The following is a 23,782-nucleotide window of genomic DNA, read 5'->3' as shown; positions in this document are numbered from 1 at the left end:
CACATACAGAATGCTTAACTTTATTAAAAATATCTTTACCAACAGAGTAAGAGAAACCGTAACCAAAAATTCATACTTAGAATGTGTAGAAACTATATTTCTATATAAATTTTCACTTTTATTAGTCATTCAAAATTTTGCTCACTGTACTATCTTCCAGGGATAGTGGTTATAGGTCGGTAGGTAGACATTTTAGCATTTTTGTCTTCATATGCAAACCACTTCCAACCATTGCTGATACCAGCAAATATCCTACCTGCAATTATTCAATTATAAAATTTTTTTGAAAAATCTGAGTATATAATTTTTTGCTGCATGTTTGCATACATTAAAATACAATCATAAAAAACAGGTTGGTTAGCAATGAACAAATCTGCCAATGGCGTTAAAGGTCAGGCCCAATATTAACGCAGACTACCTCGACATCCGTGAAAGACACTTCCAAGAGAAGAAATAATTCAAGTGCCCAAATACATACACTTCTGTTCTTGCAATTAACTACGTGGGTATCCGTATTAGGACTGTTAGGATTCTAACAATCTCAGATTTTAAAAGATTTTATTTATCTAAGTGAGAGAGACAGAGCATGTGTATGTGAGTGCGGGAGGGAGAGAGGGTGAGAGAGAATCCCAAGCAGACCCCACACTGAGCACGGAGGCCAACTCAGGGCTCAATCTCTCACTCCTGAGATCACGGCCTGAGCTGAAATCAAGAGTCAGACGCCTCACTGACTGAACCACCCAGATTCCCCACAATCTCAGGATTTCTAGAAGCAGCACATGGAAGAAGAAATTAGGTATAAGACCTAAGAAAACTGTCCATAAGAAAAGGAACAAAGCTCAGATGACCACTCAGGGAGTGGACAGTACTTCCTCCTGCTCGGGAAGGCCAAAAGGAGGACCGGTGAGTGCCTCTGTCATGACCCCTTGAGTCCACACCTCATCCCACCAAGCAGAGCTTGGGCTCCAGTAAGTAGAACCAATAAGCACAAGCTTGGTTGGGTGACTCGAGCACAATTTTGATGTGACACCATTCTGGAGAACATCTAACTCATATTTTACTTATCAATCTTTTTCTCATGTATACACACACACGTGCACACATACACAGTCTTAGAGATTATCCTGAAACCGGGGAAAAGAGACAATTACAGCTCAGCGATTGCCACACAGGCACATCACCCAACTCGACGGAAGCCCAGAGCTCACGGTAGGTATGCGGTGTTTCAGGGGGTGCCATCGTCAGCTCTGATTATTTGTTTTTTTGAATGGTGACCCTAATTTGCTTTTCCAGTTCCAGTAAGTTTTGGTAAAATTTTTCAGCAGTGTCTTCATCTAGGTCCATCTGGAAAAGAAGCAAAGATAGGGATGAACAGAAAGGAAAAAATAAAACAAATGGCATTTGTGTAAAAGGAAGGCACTCAACATACAAGAGAGAACCAAAAAAAAGTAAGAAAAGAAAAAGAACAGGCCTGGTAGGTCAGGCTGGGTTCTTGACTCTGACTCTGAGATCCTGAGGACGTGTTCAGTCCAAACTCACGCCACGGCAAGCCTAGAAGAACTGCCATCCACTTAATGGCCACCTTCTTTCATAAAGAGCCAAGCGTTAGCCGGGTTCACCCGCCTCCAGGTTAAAGCCTACGTTGCCAGGCTCGACGGGAAGTCACTCTGCTCTGGCCGATGAGATCTGCGTGAAGTGGGTGGTCCTGCCCACGAGTCTGCTCGGAAGGCCTGGGCACCCCGTCTTTCCCCATCCTTCCATCCTGTTCTCCAGAGGCACAGGAATGAGGCTCACAGCCCAGGGAGGCAGAGGGGTGACTGAAGGATCCCGGTGCCTGGCAATTTGGGGAGCTGCCCCACCGGCCTGAGGCGACCTCTCTTCAAAACTGCTTTTACGCACAGGAAACCTGAGCTCCCATCCCGTTTAATTTGCTGCTAGTTCACACCCTTCTGTTTCATGTAGAAAATCTAATTTTAACTCACACACTGTATGTAAATGCAAACTCTCAAGCCCTATAAAAAAATAAAGCAGTATCTCTTCTCTGGTCAACACAGAGCCTAAACTTTAAAAAAAAAAAAAAAAAGCTCTTCTTCACAAGGCTGAAAGGCTGAAAATTAAAAACTTTTTAGCATTTTGAACTAACGCTTATGTTTATTATAAATCTCGTCAGAATTTTCCCATACTGGGACTGGAGGAGGCATTAGAGATTTCGTTCAACCCCACCTCGGAACAGAGGAGAAAGCTGACTTGCCCAAATTAATCAAAGTTTTTAAAACGCTTTCTTCAACACATTTCCATAAAATGCTAATGCAATATTTTAGTTTATAGAATGAAGCATTTTCTCCCTATTGATAAACAAGTCAGTCTCTTGAGATTAATTGACAGTATGTTCAACAAACTCCGAGGGCCCTTTTAAAAGGAAGCTTATTAATTTATAACAGAGTTCCCAAGGTGTGTTCTCTGTGTTATTATTAAGTATTACATAAAATGTGAAGGGAAAAAAATCATGTAGTGAAGAAAAAATTGGAAATGGTAGCATGAAACATTGCACACATGCACGCACACACACACACCGTGAACTATGGCACCTTCTCAGAGCCTTCCCCGAGCAAATGTGTTTTGTGGAAGTCTCTGAAAATGGGGAGTAAAATATGAAGCATTTCTCAAATTTATTTGGCCAATAAACAGCTCTTTGCCAATCTTCTCAAGGAACCAGAATCTCACAGAACATATTCTGGAGAACACTGGGGGTTCAGAGGTTCATTTTTAGTAAAGAGAATTGTTCCCCTTAGACCTCAAGCTACTGACACCGACAAGACCACGGCCAATTATCTGACATTGAGAGAATTTATTTGTCTCAATCTAATTTTATTTTATGCCAATGTCTCCCACATAAACTAGGCAATGGAAAACAGGAGGCTGAAATAAATCTTACTTATGACAAAAATACAAGAAATATAGCATTGTTAAGTTCCAAATAAACTTTCTCATTTTCTTATATGTAACTCCACATTTAGCTTCTTTTTAGAAGACTATACAGAGTCTAAAAACCACAGCACCAAGGGTTCTTTTTTCCATACTTCATCCCCTGCCTCTTGAAAATACCAATCGATCGGAGCTAATAATTGTCACAAGCAGAAATGAACACTCAAAGGGACGTGAACTTCACCCAGAAAGACACTTCCTATGTCATCCACTTGGCAACCTGCTTCTTGAGCACCTGCCATGTGCGAGGCAACATGCTAGGGAAGGGGTACAATCCTCCCCTTCACAGAGCTTATACTCGGACACAGGAGTCCAACACTGAGTGAATCCTACACAGAAGAGGTACGAAATGTCAAGAAAGCCTACGATGGAGGCTCCGGACGGCCTGACGGGTCACAGAAGGCCGGGGAACAAGTGGACGTCTGAGGCCCAAGCAGCGATCAGTGGGTTGAAAGCAGAAGGGTCAGAGCCATTCGGGTGGACAGAAGAAGACACGCGCGGCTCGGAGGTAGGAGGGAGCAGACCGGGATGAAAACAGGCCAGTGTGATGCCAGCGACCAGAGAGGGAAACCAGAGAGGGCAGGCGGGGGCCGGGGACCAGTTCAGCGGCCGAGCAGTGAACCGCCTCCACGCGACCGTGCGAACACGCTTACCTTCTGGGTCGTTACGTAATTGCTTCCAAAGCCAGTGGTGGCGCTCAGATACTTGGTCAGAGGGTTGAGAGACTCGGGCTTTTGGTGGAAAAGCCAGACCTGGGAAGGAAGAGGATGTCAATGATTTTTTCTCCCTCGGCCCCAGGTGAGTGAGGCTGGTGGGGATCTCGGACCAGAGCCTTACCGAGCTCTACACATTCTCCTGACCAGCACCAGCTATCGCTGGCGTCTTCGCGAACCACCAGGGTAACCTGCTTCATAGTATCCTTCGAAAACTTATTTAAAGCAGAAAAACCCTCATGTTTTAGCTGTCTCTTCCCTTAATCCCCAAATCAGAGTGCACAGCACACTGACTAGCTTTTTCAGAGCTGCTGCTCGGCCCACGCCACAGTAAGTACAGGTCACTGATGTAATCTTTCATTTTCTTAATAGATAAGCCTGAACACACCCTGTTCAGAGGACGTACATGGTAAAAGGTGAGTCTCCCTGCCGTCCCGATCTTCCAGCCACCCACCAGTCCTCTCTGGAAGCAAGCACTCTTGCTGGCATCTTACATATTCTTCCGAAGAAAATCTGTGTCTTTAAAAACACATATGTCCTCTTCTCCTACTCAAATGGCAGCAAAATATACACATTATTGCATACTTTGCATTTTTCTCTTGAACAAGAGGCCCTTCAAATCAGCAAACAGAGGGCTGATTCACTCATTGCTAAAGAAGCCCAGTACTGCATCTCGTGGATGGACCATCATTTATGCAATCAATTTCCAATGACGGACATACACGTTGTTTCCAGTCTTTGCTTTTACAAACCACACTGCAGCAAATGATGCATGCATCAGTCACCTCGGGTGAATCTGACTACATCTAGAAGACAAACACCAAAGATGGTATTGCTGGGTCAAGGGGCTAGGTGTGTCCTCTTGAGTGACCTTGCTACACAGTCCCAGACACGGGCTCCATCAGTCCACCCTCCCCCAGGCAGTGCAGGAGAATGCTCCCTCCCAACGGCCTTGCCACGACCGTGTGTGCCGAACCTCCTCATCTCTGCTAAACGAGCTGAAAAAGTCTTTCGTCACAGTTTTAATTTCCATGTCTCTTAGCATGAGTGAGGTTGAGTACCTTTCCACGTGTTTGAGTTTAAAGACTGTCTATTCATACTCTGCCCACTGTTCCAAAAGGTTGTTTCTCTCGATTTGCTGAAGCTCCTTAACTAGTATGAAAACGAACCCTTTCCTAGGATACAAGTGGCAGCTACTCTTCTTCCACATCGTGGTTAGTCTTTGGAGTGTATTTATATAGCGAGGATTCCGGTCATGCAAAATTTGATTATTTTCATGTAATCAAAATGTTCAGGGCCACATAGGTGGCTCAGTCAGTTGAGTCTGCCTTTGGCTCAAGTCATGATCTCAGGGTCCCGAGACAGAGTCCTAGGTCGGGCTCCCTACTCAGTGGGGAGACCGCTTCTCCCTCCCCCTCTGCCTACCCCCTTACCCTGCTTATGCATGCTCTCTCTAATAAATAAAATCTTAAAGGGGCGCCTGGGTGGCTCAGTGGGTTAAAGCCTCTGCCTTCGGCTCAGGTCATGATCCCAGGGTCCTGGGATCAAGACCCACATCGGGCTCTCTGCTCAGTGGGGAGCCTGCTTCCTCCTCTCTCTCTGCCTGCCTCTCCACCTACTTGTGATCTCTGTCTCCGTGTCAAATAAATAAATAAAATCTTTAAAAACAAATAAATAAATAAAACCTTAAAAAAATATATTCAGTCTTTTTTCTTGCAGTCCTGGAGTAGCTAAGCACCCACATTCTTAAACTATTTAAACATGTCCCCATGTTTCCTTCTAGTCATTGTATATTTTAACAATCTTTTAATTTATCTAGAATTTTATTTGGGTGTGGTATAAAGAAAGATCCTCTTCTCTCTTTCGGCACCATTTGCTGAGTAGCCCTCTCCCCCACTAATCCGGAACGCCATCACTATCATACACCAGGCCCCTGTGTGCTGTGGGCCTGTCCTGAACTTTCTCTTCTGTTCCACTCATCTGTCGAGTCACATGCCAGCACTATACTGCTTTCATTTACGTAGTTTTCTTTAAAATCTTAAATGCTGAAATACACAAAATCCTTTACGGTGAGCCTCCTATAATGTTTTCCCATAATTCCTGTTTTACAGATAATAACAGGCTTAAACAAGTACTTCATAGCCAGAAGCTGGAGAAGTGGGATTTGAAGAGAACCAGTCCAGCTCCAGAGCCCACACGCTGAACCACGGGGCCTTCGGCCACTCCAGCAGAGTCCACGGAAGGAGCCTGAGGACCGCAGAGATTCCTCCTACCACACGTGCGCTAGGCCCAAACCCTCAGCCGTCCATATCTACCAGCATCTGCAACCATCACTAAGTGGCAGTCGGAGGCACCCGTCCACATTTTAGGAACTTAAGAGCACAGTCACAAATTTTTTAAACTGTGACATGGGTCATGCGGTTCCATCCAGATCCAGTTCGTCCTTCAGAGCCCAGATCAAGCCCTACTTAGTGAGCAAAGCCTGCTCCCACCAGCTCGGCTTCCAGTGGTCCTCCTTTTAGATCAGTCTGACCGCTCACCACCCGATGACAAAATGACTTATTTTCTTGCCTATCTTCTACATTCCTTTTTTTCCCCCGAAACATGACCCTAAGCTCCTTAGTAACTGGAGATTTGGTCTTCTAACTCCTCATCACACCACCAATACTCAATACATACTTGACCTCCACACCCGATTTTCAGTATCTGAGATGTTCGAGTGCATAATCTCTGAAGGACCACGTGCTAATTCTAATGCTTTGGCAAATACATGAAGGACTAATTAAAACTGGCTTAAAAGCACTTGCTTTGACAATCCATTTGTGTTCCTATGACAAACGCATTTAATTCTGCAACGTTTACCAAAATAAGAGTGCCAGCCGATTCCCTCAATGTTTTCCTTGGTTAGTTTCAATTCAGCCAAGATTTAAGAGCCTACTCAGTAAAAGCACTAGAGTGACACAGGACAAATAAGCTTCATCTGGTGTGACAATTCTGATCCATGAGCGGAAGGTGCCTTTGGGGCCCTGGGCTGACGAATCATCAGAGACATCGTTTGCGTAATTAGTAATGTCTGCCATTGATGAGGAAACCCACGTAATACATTTGCCACGTGGGATTTAAGAACATTTAAGAACATGCACTGCCTTTCCACTAAAGTAACAACTTGATTCTCTAATATATAAACAGAGGAAAGAGAATCTTCATATAAGGAAATGGAGTCGGACTGTGTCACCTGTCCTCTGTGACACCTTCTCCATGGGAACTGCTGGCCTGGCTACCATCTTGCTTTGCCGGCTCCACGGCTCCGCCCCTAGCCGATGTGCATCTAGCTTCTGCAGAAATGCTGTCCATACCACGCGGTATCCAGCGCTACGGTAAATACTACTTTTAAATTTCACTCCTCATACTCTGTCCTCGGGCTCCTGGTCCCCTGTAGTCCAGAACAGGACCTTGATTATTACAGAGCTGATCTCTTCTGTTGAGACGGTTTCCACTCTCAGTGAACTTCGGTTCATATCCGCTAAGCAACCGTACAAGCGACGGCAGCTCTAGCCAACGTACCAGGGCTTCCGTTCCGTTGTCCGGCGTCAAAGTGAAAGCATTTGCAAAAAAGCGAATCTGAGGAAAAGAAAAGAAGCGTCATTCTGTGGCGGGGTAGAACAGAAGCATTATTCATTTATATATTAAAAAAGATAACCTGCATTTCTCATCACAGGACATTTTTTAAGTACTGAAAGTGGAGAAAAAAGTCTAAAAAAGAAGTATCACTTAATCTCCACCACTCTGAGCCAACCACCTTGTAACGTGGAGGCATAATTCCTTCTCCTTTTTTTCTTACATCTGTCAGAATGGAGGGGCATTTTTTTCCCCCAGGGCTCCCCAGGGCAAGAGAGAAACATTTCCTACAAGCAGCATTTCCTAAGGTGTACTGAAGGGATGCTGGTCCTCCAAGACACTCAACACAAACACACAAGAACACAGTTCCATGGCCACACGATGCACAACCATCCCCTTCCTGGGGACTTTTAACGCATCTGACCACATTGAGAGCTCGGAGAAATCCAGTTTAATATCACTTAACACGGGTTTCTCAGAGTGACGTCATCCTAGAACTTTTGGGAGCTTCAGGACCTGATCAGAGCCACAGCCCCCTGCAGAGAAGCAAACACTCGGATGGTGAGGCAGCGAGGATAGGAGGTTGTTTGAAGCAGAGCTTACACATTGAGGACCGTCAAAAACCTCAAATGAAATGAAACTCTGCCACCTTCTGGTTCAACTAATTCTTTTTTTAAAAAATTAATTCATTTTTTTTAATTTCTTTTTTTTTTTAATTTCTTTTCAGTGTTCCAGAATTCACTGTTTATGCACCACATCCAGTGCTCCATGCAATATGTGCCCTCCATACTACCCACCACCAGGCTCACCCAACCCCCCATCCCCTCCCCTCCAAAACTCTCAGTTTGTTTCTCAGAGTCCACAGTCTCTCATGGTTTGTCTTCCCCTCCGATTTCCCCCAACTCCCTTCTCCTCTCCATCTCCCCATGTCCTCCGTGTTATTCCTTATGCTCCACAAGTAAGTGAAACCATATGATAACTGATTCTCTGCTTGACTTATTTCACTCAGCATAGTCTCCTCCAGTCCCGTCCATGTTGATATAAAAGTTCATCCTTTCTGATGGAGGCATCACACTCCACACTATAGATGGTTCAACTAATTTTTTTTTAAATATTTTATTTATTTATTTAACAGACAGAGATCACAAGTAGGTAGAGAGGCAGGCAGAGAGAGAGAGGAGGAAGCAGGTTCCCTGCCCAGCAGAGAGCCCGATGTGGGGCTCGATCCCAGGACCCTGGGATCATGACCTGAGCCGAAGGCAGAGGCTTAACCCACTGAGCCACCCAGGCGCCCCTGGTTCAACTAATTCTTAAGTCAGTTCCCAACCCTTAAGCCCATCTGTCTGGTCCCTGGTCGAAGAGCTGAAGTAAACAAGTGTCCGTCACTTACCAGCCATATGATGGGCAGCAGCAGAGTCCATAAAAAGGGAGGGAGAATTCCACAGGTCAAATTGGTCACCATTGTCCCTGGGCACACCACGCTGGAATACAGACCCTGGCAGCACAGGGAGGAGCGGAGTGAGATTCAGATTCAGCGAATACCGACGCAGCCCGTCCAGGGGCTTGCGAATAAGGGAGATCTGCAAACGAGCCAGGAAGCTGGGGCATGAAGATTGATGCTCTGAGCTGCCCCTGAATCTGGGCAAACCATTTCAGAGAAGGAATCACGTCTGGAGGACTCGGGACGAGGGCGCTCCGGATGCAAAGATGAGTAAGACGAGGTCTCTGCTCTCCAGAAACTCACAGAATAAAGAACAACCCAGCTTGAAGCTGGAGGAGAAAAGAAGCATCTGGTTACGGGAGTTTGCCAGGGATTGGCTTAATTGAAGATCAGCTTATCCATCATGATAAGCACTTCAGATAAAAAAAAAGACATCCACAATACGGTCTCTGCCTTCCAGAAGTTTCTGGTCCGGTAGAGAGCAGACGGCTAAACCTAAAGCTTGTGTCTGCTCCCCCGCAGGTACAGAAACCGCACACTCCTGTCATGAGAGGTGAATGAAGGGCGGCGTGTGGTTCCACGAAGGCCCCCTCCCCCACACCTGCAGAGTTCTGCATCAGGGCCTTAGCCCAGGACCCGCCAATTTAGAAAGATCTGCCCTCGAAAGAGAGCCCAGTTAACACAGAGCCTGTGCTGCCAGGAGGGGCCTCGGTGGGCTTTACTCAACCTGGGAGCACGGGGAATGGTTCTACTAGTTTACTTAATTCAGTTTTTACTACGTTTTACCTTATGAAGCCATTGACCATTTTAACTCTACTTTTTATTACTTTTAATTTTCTTTTTCATCGTGCACCAGTGCAACACGAACAGTTCAGTGGGCAGAGAGCACCCTGAGCGGAGCTGGAGGATTTTTCTTCCTTTATCTGGGGCTGCAGAGGCACCGTAGTACCTGACAGATTACCCAATCCCAGAGGGTCCCCCTGATTTACCAAAGGTCCCCTGAAAAGAGTTAAGAGCCTGGACTCATCAGAGACCAAAACTTCTCCCCAAGAGAGTAGCACATTTTCCCCCAGTGACAGTTATGGAAGCTTGCTTATTCTGGGTGCCACCTAGGAAGTTAGGGACTCTTCAGTCCTAAGTGAAGACATCCGTGACCTGAAATCCGGGGTCTCTGACACCTGTGACGTTCTGATGTTGAGCGACACAAGAAACAAACAAGGAGGTAGCCTCATCTGAGAACCTGGTCCCCCCACACGTCACAAGACTCAGCTGTGGCGGGCAACCTGGGCGCTGCTATGAGACGTGGACGAGGGATGATGATTAAAATCAAGCAGGTGGCCCGCATGCCCTGGCAGCATTTCCAGGGACACAAGCCTTCAAGAGGATGTGGTTCTCTCTTCCTAAAGCCGAGGAGAAAAAGCCATGGGCTGAAAACCAATCATACAGATTTTAGGAAGGAGCAGTATTAGCTAAATCTCTCTTTCTTGTAAAAGATGAAATCCCAAAGCTTCTGACAATTATAAACTTAAGTGAAATCCCAGAGCATGTTATGAGAAGAGATGCTAATCCACTCTGACCTTGTCCCCAAAAGGAAGCTTCCAGAGAACAAGCAGTTGTGACAACTTTTGAAACATCTCAAGAAACCTCAGAAGGAGGCTGACCACTGGACCAACACACTGAACTCAAATAATAACAATAATAGTAATAACAAACATAACGACGACCACAGCCAACATAAACACACACAGGCATGGCATAGACCACACACTTTCCGTCCACACAAGACACCCACACACATGCACATACCACATGTACACCCACAGTACACGCATATGCACACACCCACAACCCAACGTGTGCCCATGTCCAGACACTCCCCCCACTCACACTCACATGTGCACACATGCGCGCGTGCGCACACACACACACACACACATTCTGAGACCGCGAGCTACTGTGAGTGCTTCACACCATCCCCCTCTTTAACCCTCCCAACAAATCTGTGAAGCGGGCACTATTTTTATCCCTATTTTTCAGATGAGGAAACTGAGGCATTGGGAGATGAAATAATCTGTCCAAGGATTCAAATCCAGTTCTAGGAGGTGCTCTCAGCTTCTGTTCTTAGGCCATCCTCTCCCCTAAGAGACGGGGTTCCAGGAGAGAGAGTTCTGTCAGATAAGATGTCCATTCCAGGATAAACCCAGTCAGGACCATCACAGGAGGCTCTGTGTCTGACGTATCACCAGAGAAGGTCCCGCGAGGGCACACAGCTTCTTGGTCATCTTTTTCTTTCTCCTTTTTCCTCAGTCCTAAGCCTGGCCCAGTGCCCTAAACATGGTAGATCTTTGGTAAATATTAGAGGAATTAAGTTTCTCCACAGTCCCACACTCAAACAGCAGAGTTAAAGCAAACAAAGGGAAATGCGGTGGGAAAAACTGGAAATTTTCAGTGAGGGTCTCAGGCCTGAGGGAGAGACATCCAGAGAACAGCAGGCTCCAGACCAGAGGCCACAGGGAGCCGGCATGACCGGCAAGGGCTGCCTTCTCCAAAGACAGACCCCCAAAATCCGGAGCCCTCAGAGGGAGCTCTGCATCTCACCAAAGATCGCCACTATCCAGAGGGCTTTGTAACTACTGACGATCTGGGACAAACACTGGGATGCAGCATGGTTTAGTGGGAAAGTTCCAAGCCACGGTCAGACAGCCGCGGGCTCAACTCACCATTAACTAGTTGTGTGACCTCTGGGTAAACCACCTAACCTCTCCAAAGTGTGGTGTCTCCACATGAAAACAAGAATATTCAGACCTACACTCACCGTGACAGGAAAGGCACTAAATGACACACACGTAAGGGGTACAGCCCCTCAGACATAGTACGTGCTTAACCGTAAGTATTGGCTTTGTCAGTGGTGTTGTTCTGTCCATAAGTTACAGCTCTTGAAGAGATACAGAACGGTGAAGGAACCCCCATGTACCTAAAAGGTCAGGAGCTAATTATCTCTGCCCCAAAACTTTAATGCACACCAACTGTGATCGTACGTCTTCTCTTGTCCGCACGGCAAGAGAAATTCTGCTCAAGAAACGACACCACGTCTTCTAAGTGACAACAGCTCATGGAACGCCAGCCCGGTTATAGGAAGTCAGCGGCTCTTGGGAAACCACCGCCCGGCCGCCCCCGCCTCACTGAGCCGGGCCTCACCCGTGGGTTGAAGTTCCGGTTCAGCGCCACACTCAACAGGTCAATGGCGTACTTGGAGGAGCTGTAGGGCTCCTGGCCTCGGCGGTGCTGGATGTCCTCAAGGTGGAAATTAGCTCTCCTTGCATTGCGAGATGACGTCCAGATGAGCCGGGAGAGACGGTCGCTGTGACAGAGGAGAGGTTCCAGTTCCCGAATCTGAGTGAGATAAAAAAGGAACCACCAAATGGATCGAGGTCCAAAAGGATGGAGGACAGCTGGGACACCCCTGTGACCGGGAGTGTCATTGGTGGAGGGGCTACGCCAGACATGCGAGAGAGGGGGCTACAGCGACCTCCGCAGAGACCAGTTAGAGACCAGTATGAACGGACGTTTAGCTTCATGAAGATACAGATGGTCACATATAGAAATACGTACAGGTACTCAGGTGCCCGTGGGTCACCATGCACGTGTTACCTCCCTGCTCTGTCAGCCTGGAAGCCACTGCTCCACCAGCAGCAGCAAGCACCAGCTCTTTGTCTCTAACACCATTGTCTAAAAAGAGGAGCCAGATCTTGGGGCGCCTGCGTGGCTCAGCTGGTTAAGTGTCTGACCCTTGATTTAGGCTCAGGTTGTGATCTCAGGGTTCTGGGATGCAGCCCCACGGCAGGTTCCATGCTCAGCAGGGAGTCTGCTTGAGGATTCTCTCCCTTTCTTCCTCCCCCTGTTCAAGCTCTCTCTCTGTCTCTCTCTAAAATAAACAGATCTTTAAAAAAAAAAAAAAAAAGCAAAACTAGATTTCCTTAGGGAAATGGCTAATTCTAGGACTGGGGCAGCAATATATCCAATGACCCTGAACCATCTTCTAGTGCCAGAAAGGATACACTCAGAACAGAAAAGCACACCAATGAGGCTATCAACAGAGATATGCAGGATCCAACGCAAAGAGCCCCCAATGGCAAACTGAAATAATCTGGGCAAGAAAATAAGGTAGTATTTCCATCTCAAAGTAGAAAATACACATCCACAAGCCCACAGAAATAAAATAAGTGATTTTTGCAGGTTTATTGAGGTACACTTGATCAAGAAATGGTGGGGTAAAGCCGTAGATGGAGAACAGACAAATCTCTCTTGCAGAAAAGTTCTAAATAATTTATGCAGCTAATCAACCCTTCAGGGCATCAAATACAACCCCTTCAGGGAGAGCTACACATAGTCCGTCTCTTCCAAAGAGTACAATATGGAAAGGGAGAGAAAAACAAAAAGAGAGACTACGATGAAAAACCTGACAAACACTACCTCGAGCCAGGTGATCAAAGAGAACGTCACAGTGACAGCTCACACCGGGGACGTGATGTGACGAGAACGGTTCTTCATCTCTGTGGTCCTTCTCCTGTGAACACGATACTCAAGTCTAACCCTGAGAAGCACTTCGGACAAATCCCAACTGAGGACGAACACCTCAGCCAGAATTCTCTAAACCGTCAAGATCGTGAGAAACAAGGGAAGTCTGAGAAACCGTCCCAGCCAAGGGCAGCCTGAGGAGATAGCCACTGTGTGTACTGCGGTATGCCAGGAGGGGTCGTAGAACCGACAAGGGGACATCAGAAAGCTGAATAAAGTTGGGACTTCCATTAAGAGTAAGTATCAGTTTTGGTTCTCTGACTGCGATAAATGGTGTGGTAGAGAGAACTGGGGGTAGGAGGGAACACAGAACTCTGTACTAGCTTTGCCAAAATTCTGTAAATCTAAAGCTATGCTAAGACAAAAACCATATTAAAGAAAAATCTAGGAAAGTTCCCAGATGTGCTCCACATTTGCAATGAACAAGTCAGTCAAATGCAATCAAGATATAACTGATACACATGAGATTAAAGCAGTTACCTGGTTCCTGGACTATAATACTACACTGTGCTTGGAATGTCACAAAACCACCTCTACTCTTTATAACAGCCCTCAAAGTTTGGTCATGTTACACATAACCAAACTGGGGAGGGATGATCTGTTTATCCAATGCATTTATACCTGAACCTAGAATCTAAGTTTGGGTTTCATAGGAAGTGGTAAGATTCTTAAACCTAATATGAAGACAGTGGGAAGCATTCTAAGCCTTCTGATGATTTTACTTGATAAATCCATGCCCAAACCCCTGCTAATATGCCTCCTTCTACAAGGATACACAAGGATAGGCCATGTCATCAGGACACCTGTGATCGCTGTGCCCATGGCCATGGCTCTCCTCTGCCATTCCCCCAACCCAGGTGACTCAAATACCTGATCTCCCGAACAACTTAATTTTTAAACACTAGCTTGTCACAAAATTAATAGACTAGTAATAATTATCTTCTAGCATTAACAACTAATAGTTCAAAAAGAAGGCAAAGAATGAGTATTATAAAAAGATAGAGGAAATATTAGATAATGGATCTGTGTAAAGGTATAAAGACCAGACAAGAATTCAATCCCATTTTAACTCTACATTTTAATTAACTTTTGTCTTTGAAAAAGTGACACCATGTCGCACTAAATAAATAACACTCATGGTTGTAGAACGACACGCAAAGCTCCCCCTCATCCCTGATATCCTGGAACCCCACTTCATCAAGTCAACCAGTGCTCCTCATTTCATCTGTAACATTCTAGAAATACCATGTACATTCATACACACTACGTAAAGGCAGATCTTTTGTTTCTGCAAACGAGATCACGCTACACATACAGCACCCTGTATTCCTTCTTCATAATAAAATACGAGAGGCTGTCCCATGTAAGTGCAAAACATTTATCTCATTTCTTTTAGTGGGTCCATAATATCCCAACATTTGCCTACATCTTCATTTACTATAAATACAGGCGAGAGCTCGAAGAGTTCCAGTGCCGAGGGGAATGGGGCTGAAGGTGAAGAAGAGTGGGGGTGAAGAGACAGGCACCAGAAACACCCAGCCTCGGAGTTCCTCCAACACCGGGGAATGACAGGCCACCAGCGACACGGTCGGGCACTACTTCCTCTAGACAGTAGAGTTGTCCTCGGGGATTACGCCCGAGCAAGAGTGCAGAACAGGCGAGGGCGACCGTCACATCTCTCACTCACATTTACACGTGTGGCTGGAACTATAACACACGGTACAGATGCTGAAGACTCGGAGATCAAGACAGTAAGAGATGAATTATGGATTCTTGCTTAACAGAGGCCTGCCCACCCCCTATCCTATCTGGCACCAAGCCCAGTTTCAAAGACTGTTCCGAACAGGACTAGCACACTTCCTCACTTCTGTACATTGTTTCTGAAGGCTCCTGTGTTTCTTTCTCACTTTGTCTCCACTCTCTAGAGTTGATGTCAAAAGAAAAGAAAGATGATATATCAATCGAGTGCTTTAGGGAAGCCATGTTTTCATAGAGTGCAGTGATGCCCCTATATCAATACTCCAGGATTTCACACTAGCCATGATCTAAGGGCTTAACAAACAGGCCTGGGACGTGTCCACGCAAGCCTTTAGGATTACAGCACTAACGAGAGCTTCTTGAGCCCAAAGTCTTTTTACCAGAATAAAGTGGCCAAAGACGTTGGTTTCGAACACCTCCTGGAGCCCGTCAGCAGTGACTTTGTCTTCCTGGGTCAGCAGTCCTTCAGCTGTGGAGAATATATGAATCACTTTTCTGAAACAGGAGAAGACAGTTGTATGCCTTTTAAAAGCGTCTTTAACTGAAGATACTGGAAAACACTCCCTGCTGCCCTGCCCTGCCCCGAAACTGCATTCTCCTTGCTCCTACAAAAACACCCATTTCTCAGATTGTGCTCATGTGTGGATATGAATAAGATGCAAAAACGCGGGACGCCTGGGTGGCTCAATGGGTTAAAGCCTCTGCCTTCAGCTCAGGTCATGGTCCCAGGGTCCTGGGATCAAGCCCCACATCGGCCTCTCTGCTCTGCAGGGAGCCTGCTACCTCCTCTCTCTCTCTGCCTGCCTGTCTGCCTACTTGTGATCTCTGTCTGTCAAATAAATAAATAAAATCTTAAAAAAAAAAAAAAAGATGCAAAACCGCTTCCCTTCTCCCAATTCGGGGAAGTGTTTACATTGTAATTCACAATACTCACCAGGCCCTGCCTCAAAAAAACCTGCTGCTAAAACTCGTTTCACCTTTTTTTGGCATCAGGTTGCAGGTGAACTTCTCTGGGGAAGTAACAGCCACACCAGGGAGAAAAAGCCTTCCTCTGCGCAAATGGATGGTTAACTGCCCAGGTCACACAGGTTGGTTTTTTTTTCCTGGGAATTCTTAAAGCACTAAACACAGCACATTAACTTGTGATTTGTTGTGAGATCCACTGAGTCGGTCAAAATCTGAGTGTGTGTGTTTGTGTGGGGGGGTGTGTGTTTGTGTGTGTGGGTGTGTGTTTGTGTGGGTGTGGGTGTGTAAAGGAAGAAAAGTAAAGCAAAAGTAGCCCCATAGGAGGAGAGCAAGTATCTATGTATATACTAAGTTGAAAATAAGATTTATTTCTCAATGCAGGTTGTGGGCAAACTTTCTTGGCAGCCACTGTGTTACTGTGTGAGAACACAGTACCGTGTGAGAACACCGTGTTACTGTGTTACTTGAGAATCTCCCGGGGGAGACCTTCAGTTCTGCGCACTGTCCCCACCTGTGGGCCAGCGCACCTGCTGCAGAGCTGGGCGTGCCGATCGCTCCAACAATCTCACTGACAGCTGTGCCCAGCTCTCAAATGTTCCTGCTACTGGTCACATCCCGGCAGACCAGACATGGACCTTCCGAGGCATCTGGCCACTTGGGATGTCCCGGAGACCTAGAGCGACCTGAGACCCAGGACCTGCGGCACCCCCCACAAAACCCGGATGCGACACTTCCTGTCTTTATCTCCTCCACCGCCCCTCAGTCCCCTCACTTCACCTACCGAGGGCAAAACCAGGCAAAACCAAACAAACCACTGATTTCCTCCACTCGGTTCATCTAGAAAATGGACATTACCTTGAAAAGAGGCCAGAGAAAAGTGCTTTGATGTTTAGCTGTGGGTTGGGCATGATCCCAGCATTCAGATAAACATAGTCTAATCTCTGGAACCTGCAAGGAAAACACCAAGACGAGCTTGTCCGTCTTCTCTAGAGCAACTGAAACAAAGAAAACCCGCGAAGGACAGAAGATGCTTTCCGGAGGGGACACGGGACACATGAGGGTCACACCACTTCCTTCTCAATGCTGTTTCTCCAGCCACAGTAAATATTTGAGTATTCTTTCCTTGACAGGGGCTTCAGACAGAATTTGGGGAGCTGCATGGGTTTTGAAGTTAAATCTTTCCAGATCAAGACTCCTTCCAAGCAGGTGCACCTCACCTCCACGCGCCCTCCCACGTCACAGCCCTGCTGCCTCAAGTTCCTGCTAAGTGACCTAATATACTAAATACAAAGTTACAAGTTTGCGATGACAAATATCTTGGAGCTTTGAAGGCAACTGAGAATAGTTAATACTATGACTGTTACAACCAAAAATCTTGAAAGTCGTACTGGAAAGGGCTATTCTTTTTTTTTTTTTAATTCAATTAATTAATATATAGTGTATTCTTAGTTGCAGAAGTAGAGGTCAGTGATTCCTCAGTCTTATATAACACCCGTGTTCCATCCTGTGCCCTCCTTAATGTCCACCACCCGGTTACCCCATCCTCCCTCCCCTCCAGCAACCCTCCGTTAGTTTCCTATAATTAAGAGTCTCTTACAGTTTGCCTCCCTCTCCGATTTCATCTTGTTTTGTGTTTTCCTCCCTTCCCCTATGATACTATTTTGTTTCTTAAACTCCGCATATGAGTAAGATCATATGGTACTTGTCTTTCTCTGATTTACTTTGCTCACATCATACCCTCTAGCTCCATCCACATCATTGCAGATGGCAAGATTTCATTCTTTTTGATGGCTGAGTAGTATTCCCGTGTGTGTGTGTGCGTGTGTGTAGATACGTATATACACACATCCTCTTTATTAATTTATCTGTCAGAGGACATCTGGGCTCTTTCCAGAGTTTGGCTATTGCAGACATCGCTGCTATAAACATTGGTGTGGAATTACTCTTAGAAAATAATTGTCAGCCCTCAGGGGTGACTGTGGAAGAAGCCGAAGCATGAGAGGCATTCCTGGTCTTGGGCCACTGAACTCAACAGCCCGGGATGACCAGGATCCCATGATCTCCTGGGGCAGGGCACAGGTTACGAGCTATGAAAGAACATTAACCTCAATCCCCCTTCCCGCCTCAGGAGACTGCTAGCGCAAACATCCCGCTCCCCTTTTCCCCATGCCTGCCTCCCTGCGCGCCTACAAGTAGGGAAAGGTGCAGGCCTACTTTATGTCTTCAGGAGGACCGCTGCTCCCTCTCCCACACTTTGACACATCTGTCCTTGCTGTTCTAGTAAAAAACAAAACAAAAGCCAAGTGCAGAATCCAGCTGCCGCCGCTCTCCCTCCCAGAGGCGGTCCTGCACGCCCCTCAGATCGTTGTCTGAGGACTTCATTTCAGCACATGATGATAACGGGGGTGCACGTGCCCCTTCGGATCACTGCATTCGTATCTTTGGAGTAAATACCCAGTAGAGCTATCCTGGGTCGTACTGTCAACTTTTTGAGGAACCTCCATACTGTTTTCCAGAGTGGCTGCACCAACTTGCATTCCCATCAACAGTGAGAATTTTTCTTCTCCGCATCCTTGTCAACATCCGTCTTTTCCTAACTGTTGATTTTAGCCATTCTGACTGTGTGAGGTGGTATCTCACTGAGATTTTGATTTGTACCTCCCTGATGCCGAGTGACGTGGAGCATTTTTTCATGTATCCGCGGGCCTGGAATGAGCTATCTTCACTGCGGATGAAAGGTTCTTTTCTGCTAAATGAGGAAATATAGCTAAATCTATACAAAACAGAAAGAACTGGCTGAGAAGGTCCGGGGAAAGGAATGCCCAAAGCCCGATTTTGAGCTCAAAATGGCTGTACTGACTCCAGGGTCTCTCACTCAGTGAGGACATTTCTTGTGTGGCTTCATAGACTTGGAAACTTAGGGTTATGGAAGAGCAGGGCATATGGAACCAGAAAACCTCCTCAGTTTTTCAGAAAGATGTCATGGCAGAAAATTCTAGGAGAAAGGACATTTCACAAGAGGTTAAGGCCGAAACTAGAAGAGCGGGATGAAGAACACCAGCTTTACCTTCGCTCTATAACTTGTGCATTCGCAACAGGGAAATGCAAATGCGCTAGCAACCCCCAAACATAAAACACAGGGCTATATTCTTCAGCAAATGCCTTTACCAAAAAGGCCTCTGTGTTTCTACTGTACTTCATTTTACAGTCCAAGGAAATAAAGCAGCTCTCGTTTCTTAAGGACCTCAATTACAAAAAGGTTTGAAGGGGCACCTGGGTGGCTCAGTTGGTTGGGCGACTGCCTTCGGCTCATGATCTTGGTCATGATCCTGGAGTCCCAGGACTGAGTCCCACATTGGGTTGCCTGCTCTACAGGGAGTCTGCTTCTTCCTCTGATCCTCTCCCCTTCATGCTCGCTCTCTCTCTCATTCTCTCTCTCAAATAAATAAACAAAATCTTTTTAAAAAAAAAAGCTTGAAAACTAATTATTCTGCATATTTTTAAGGCTGAATATGTACTAGTATGGGGCTCCTCACCTTTTTGGATCATAAATTCCTCCTAGAATTTAAAAATAAAAATAAAGCATGCCCTCTTTCCCCAGGAAAAAAATGCATTGTGCACCTATATGCAATTCTGTGTACACTTTCCAGGGAGTTGTACATCCAAGGACTCTATTCCTTCCTATACCAAGTATTTCTCAAATGCCTATTACATGCCAATTACCATGCAGATGTGAACAAATCTTTATGGGCCTGGGGGGTGGGTGTGGAAATCTCTGAAGAAATAGGGTGCAGATGTGGGTTCTCAGACCAACTCAACCAACATCAAGTCCTACAACACTCTTAGGCACCTGTCCAACTTAACGAAGTTGTTACATGGAGGAGAGATGCAGAAACTGTATTCAGAAAGGAGTTACCATAATGTCCACACAACTAACCATACATCAAGGTGTACTCAAATTAATCCTCATGAAATAATCACAATTATGACTGAGCCTGAAAATGTGCTCCTGAGACACCACGGGTCACTCTGTACGGATCTTGCCGGCATAATGCCTTACACTGCACCTGTGTCTTTTTAGGTTTTCTTCTTTTTCATTCTGTTCACTGCTGTCTCATGCAATCACGTGACAGAAAACCTGTCACCCAGAAGCGTACCTTTGCTTGAGCTCCCCGGCGGCCCGGATGACTGACTGGAGGCTGCAGACATCCACCTGCACGATGCTGACCTCAGCGGCGGGGTGAGAGGCCTGCAGTGTCCCTCGGACAGCTTCCGCCTTGGCCACGTTCCTGCACGCCAGACACATGTGCAGCTCATCGTCCTCCTCCAGCAGCCGCTTGCAGAGTGCGAGGCCAACGCCACTGCCAGGACAATTCGGAGACAGAACATGCGTTCGTTCAGATGGTGCCACATAGGAGGCATTGCTCTCTGGTTCAGAAAACTGCCTTTGTCGACATGAGCTCCCATGAGGAGTCCCAGCAGAGGAAAAAAGACTCAAAAATTGCAAAGAAGAAGGGACACCCGCCCCGCCCCCCACCCAAACTTGAATAGTCAGTTACTCCCTCAGGACGCTGTCCAGTTTGCTTTTCTCCCATTTTGCAAAAGCCCGAACACACAAATAAGTGCACTGCACATGAGAGCTGACTTTCCATCCAGCAGTTTGCATTCTGTACTGGCTAGGACACTCGTGAAAGGGAGTCAGCATATCACCAGCGAGAGCTGAGAAGAGCATCGTACTAGCCGTTTCCCGGGGTGCATGTTTCGCTTTGCTGTCTCTGTCCCTCAAGGGCAAGGGCTCTACTACCCACTGGTATCACTGCCACCATCCAGAGCTTGCAAAATTCCCGATTAAGGAACGGATGGATCTTTCAGTAACACAGCACGAGCCAAGTCCCTCTCAACCGCTATGATCGAGTAACCCGCAGGAAGAGAACATACTCCACATGATTAAGCAGCAGGTAAGAAGAGGAAACATAAGCTGGGCCCCAGGGAAGAGCAGGAGGGTGAGGCACAAGTCAGAGACAGATGAACTACTTCCGAAACGGCATTTGAAACCGCACAGTAAATAAGGAGGCTACTCAGACTGGCAGGGCTAGGCGCAACCAAAGCCCAGGCCTTGCCAACAGAGCACCAAATGTATTAACATTTATGCCTCCTCACTTGAGAATCGCAGGTCTTTCCAATAAATATCCAAGTGCATACATCACCATATAGGTAAAAGAAAGAAACACACAAAAACAGTTGTGACTTGTTGACAAGACTCCAGCTCAGGAAGCACCTTGTCGACCGGTGAGGGCACTCACATACCTCTGCCACACTGGCTGGGCTAATACAGATGTGACTAGGTCGCGGAAAGGGGACAATTATATTTTTTTTAATTTTTTTTAAAGATTTTATTTATTTGACAGACAGAGATCACAAGTAGGCAGAGAGGCAGGCGGGGGGGGGTGGGGGAGGCAGACTCCCTGTTGAGCAGAGAGCCCCATGCGGGGCTCGATCCCACGACCCTGAGATCATGACCTGAGCCACCCAGGCGCCCCAAGGGGACGATTTTGGATGACGTTTGCCATGTCTTCCGCCTTCATCCCTCAAAACCGCCCACTGCAACAGGCAGAAGAATGGCGTGTTTGGTGTCATCCTCCCCACTCTCTTCAAGAAGTGCGGACGAGAAGAGCGAGCAGGGGACAGAAGAGGCCAAGGGTCCACAGGGGCAGCCCTGGAACAGCTAGGAACTGGGGGTAACGGCTGTTTGCGCTCCTGCCACGCCTCACCAGGTAGAGGGTGACTTTTTTAAGGGCGAGTCTGGGTGTCTAGCTCCGTTCTGGGCGGAATGACAACGCCGCCCCCCACCCCCAGCCCGCCCCACCGCTCACGGGTGTTGAAACTTATCCGGGGCGCAAAGTCCTGCACAGATACGGCGCCCGGAGCACACCGTGGTCGCGACGCTAGGCTCCGGGCACTGAGGTCCACACGGACCAGCCGGCGGAGGCGGGGTCCGCGTGGGAAGCGCCCTGGTCCGGGATCCCAGCAGGACCCCCGCGACGCTCCAGCTTGCCTTTCCGCGGTCACGTCTAATTCCAGCACGGGTTACTGAGCGGCTCGAGCCGCCGGACGCCCCGATCGGGCGCGGCGGGGACCGGGGGACAGAGGGACCGGGGCTCGCGCGAGGCCCCGCGGGGCGAGGCCGGGGACGCGCCCTCCCGGGGACGGGCGCGGCGGTGGTCCGGCCCTGTACTTCCTGCTCCCCGCGACCCCTGACCCGCCGCCGCGGCCGCCGAAGACGCCTCACCTGCTGGCCCCGGTGACCAGCACCACTTTCCGCATGGTCTCGCGCCCACCGCCGAGCCGCGCCGCCGGGAACCGGCACCGCCTCGGGAGCAGAGCAACCGGGTCGGCCGCCGCGGCCACGCCCACCCCGCCGCTGTCCAGTCAGAGCCCGGCGGGCCCGCCTCCTTGCGTCATCGCCTCCGCGCTGGGCCCTCCAATCGCCGCACGCGGTGCGCTCCCGGAGCGGGGGGCGGGGGTGGGGTGAGGTAGGCCGAGGGGCGGAGCCGGGCCCGAGCCAATCCGGACTCTTCTCGTCCCTAGGCGGCGCCCGAGGGCGGGAGGACCGGCCACGCTCCTTCAGCACCTGCCGGTTGCCCGGAGGGGTGTTCCCCCAAAGAAGGACTTGGGTGCAGAATCGTGACACGCAGGGGATATCAGCTTGCAACTGTGTTGCAGGAAGGCCTCAGGATAGTTGCACAAGAACGCCTTAATTTTAGAGGCAAGTTTTGGGTCTAGGAATTAAAGTTTGGGTATTATCATCTACTTTGTTTTTCGCTTCTTTTTGGAAGTGCCGCTTCAGGCACTGTCCCCCTTTACAGACCAGCTTCTGATCCCAGACCTGCTCTTTCTCTTTAAAAAATCCTCTTTGGAAAAATGAACATTGCTTTCATTAAAAATTTTATGTAGAATCTTGCATGAAATACCAATTTTCAAAATTTGGAGTGTGGTATGAATCAGAGTATCTAAGAACTTCATAGGACATTGTGAGCCGCACACTGTAAGCTCCTACTTCAGTGTTCCTCCAACTCAGTGGTAAAGGACCCGTTTTGTTTTTCCAAGCCATCCCAGATGGGTACTTTTGGAAAATACAGTAACAATGCATTTTAGAAAAATGAAAATAAAATCGAAGTATGCAAAATACAAGTCCTCAATATTTATTATTAGATACAACACATAAAAGAATATTCTGCCAAACAGCTATGAAAGTTTCTGAGGCTTACTCTAGGTTTCTGTATGTATCTTGTATTGGTAACAAGGTGACCATCACTAGTCTAGGTTCACACTAAGTAACTCCACACCTCACAGTGCCTAACTCTGGGGAACATACTTTAATCTACTTCCTGGCCTCTTTCAAAGTTTCAATTATTTATGCACAGCAATGATCCCTGAGCAATGTGAGACTGATATAATTTATACTGGCTTTTGAAATCATAGAGGTCTTGATTAATTGATACTGTAACGGCACTCCAACTTGCTTCAAGTTTATGCACCCTTGGTCTGCAACAGAATAACCTACTTACTGGCCTTAAGGAGTGAAGAAGTAAACTTTCCCAGAAGATAAGGTCTGACTACATTTAGAAACAGCTGCCACAGATACCAACCAACATGTCTGTTCAGGGTCATGTCAACATACGACTAAGCACCTGGGCACCTGCTTCTCCTCCATGCAGCCACC

General features: G+C 47.3%; 1 protein-coding gene across 2 annotated transcripts; it reads right to left on the bottom strand.

Moving 5' to 3' along the window:
- Positions 1-22,480, bottom strand: HSD17B7 (hydroxysteroid 17-beta dehydrogenase 7). Of its 2 annotated transcripts, none has more exons than XR_013967981.1 (9): positions 22,349-22,465; positions 20,217-20,420; positions 16,915-17,007; positions 15,474-15,562; positions 11,956-12,150; positions 8,707-8,811; positions 7,263-7,319; positions 3,639-3,737; positions 1-1,344 (listed from the first exon to the last, which is right to left on the bottom strand). XR_013967981.1 is itself a non-coding variant. In XM_080823978.1 (9 exons), exons 1-9 carry the CDS (start codon positions 22,381-22,383, stop codon positions 1,252-1,254), a joined length of 996 nt encoding a protein of 331 aa, XP_080680104.1. In that variant the 5' UTR covers positions 22,384-22,480; the 3' UTR covers positions 1-1,251. The 2 variants fall into 2 exon arrangements, 1 of the variants encoding a protein (XP_080680104.1); XM_080823978.1 differs by having other exon boundaries at positions 15,474-15,588; positions 22,349-22,480.
- Between the last annotated feature and the right edge of the window lie 1,302 nt (positions 22,481-23,782).

This window comes from Martes martes (assembly GCF_963455335.1).
Source record: "Martes martes genome assembly, chromosome: 15".
Taxonomy (NCBI): Eukaryota; Metazoa; Chordata; class Mammalia; order Carnivora; family Mustelidae; genus Martes; species Martes martes.
This window is presented reverse-complemented; position numbering and strand designations above follow the sequence as displayed.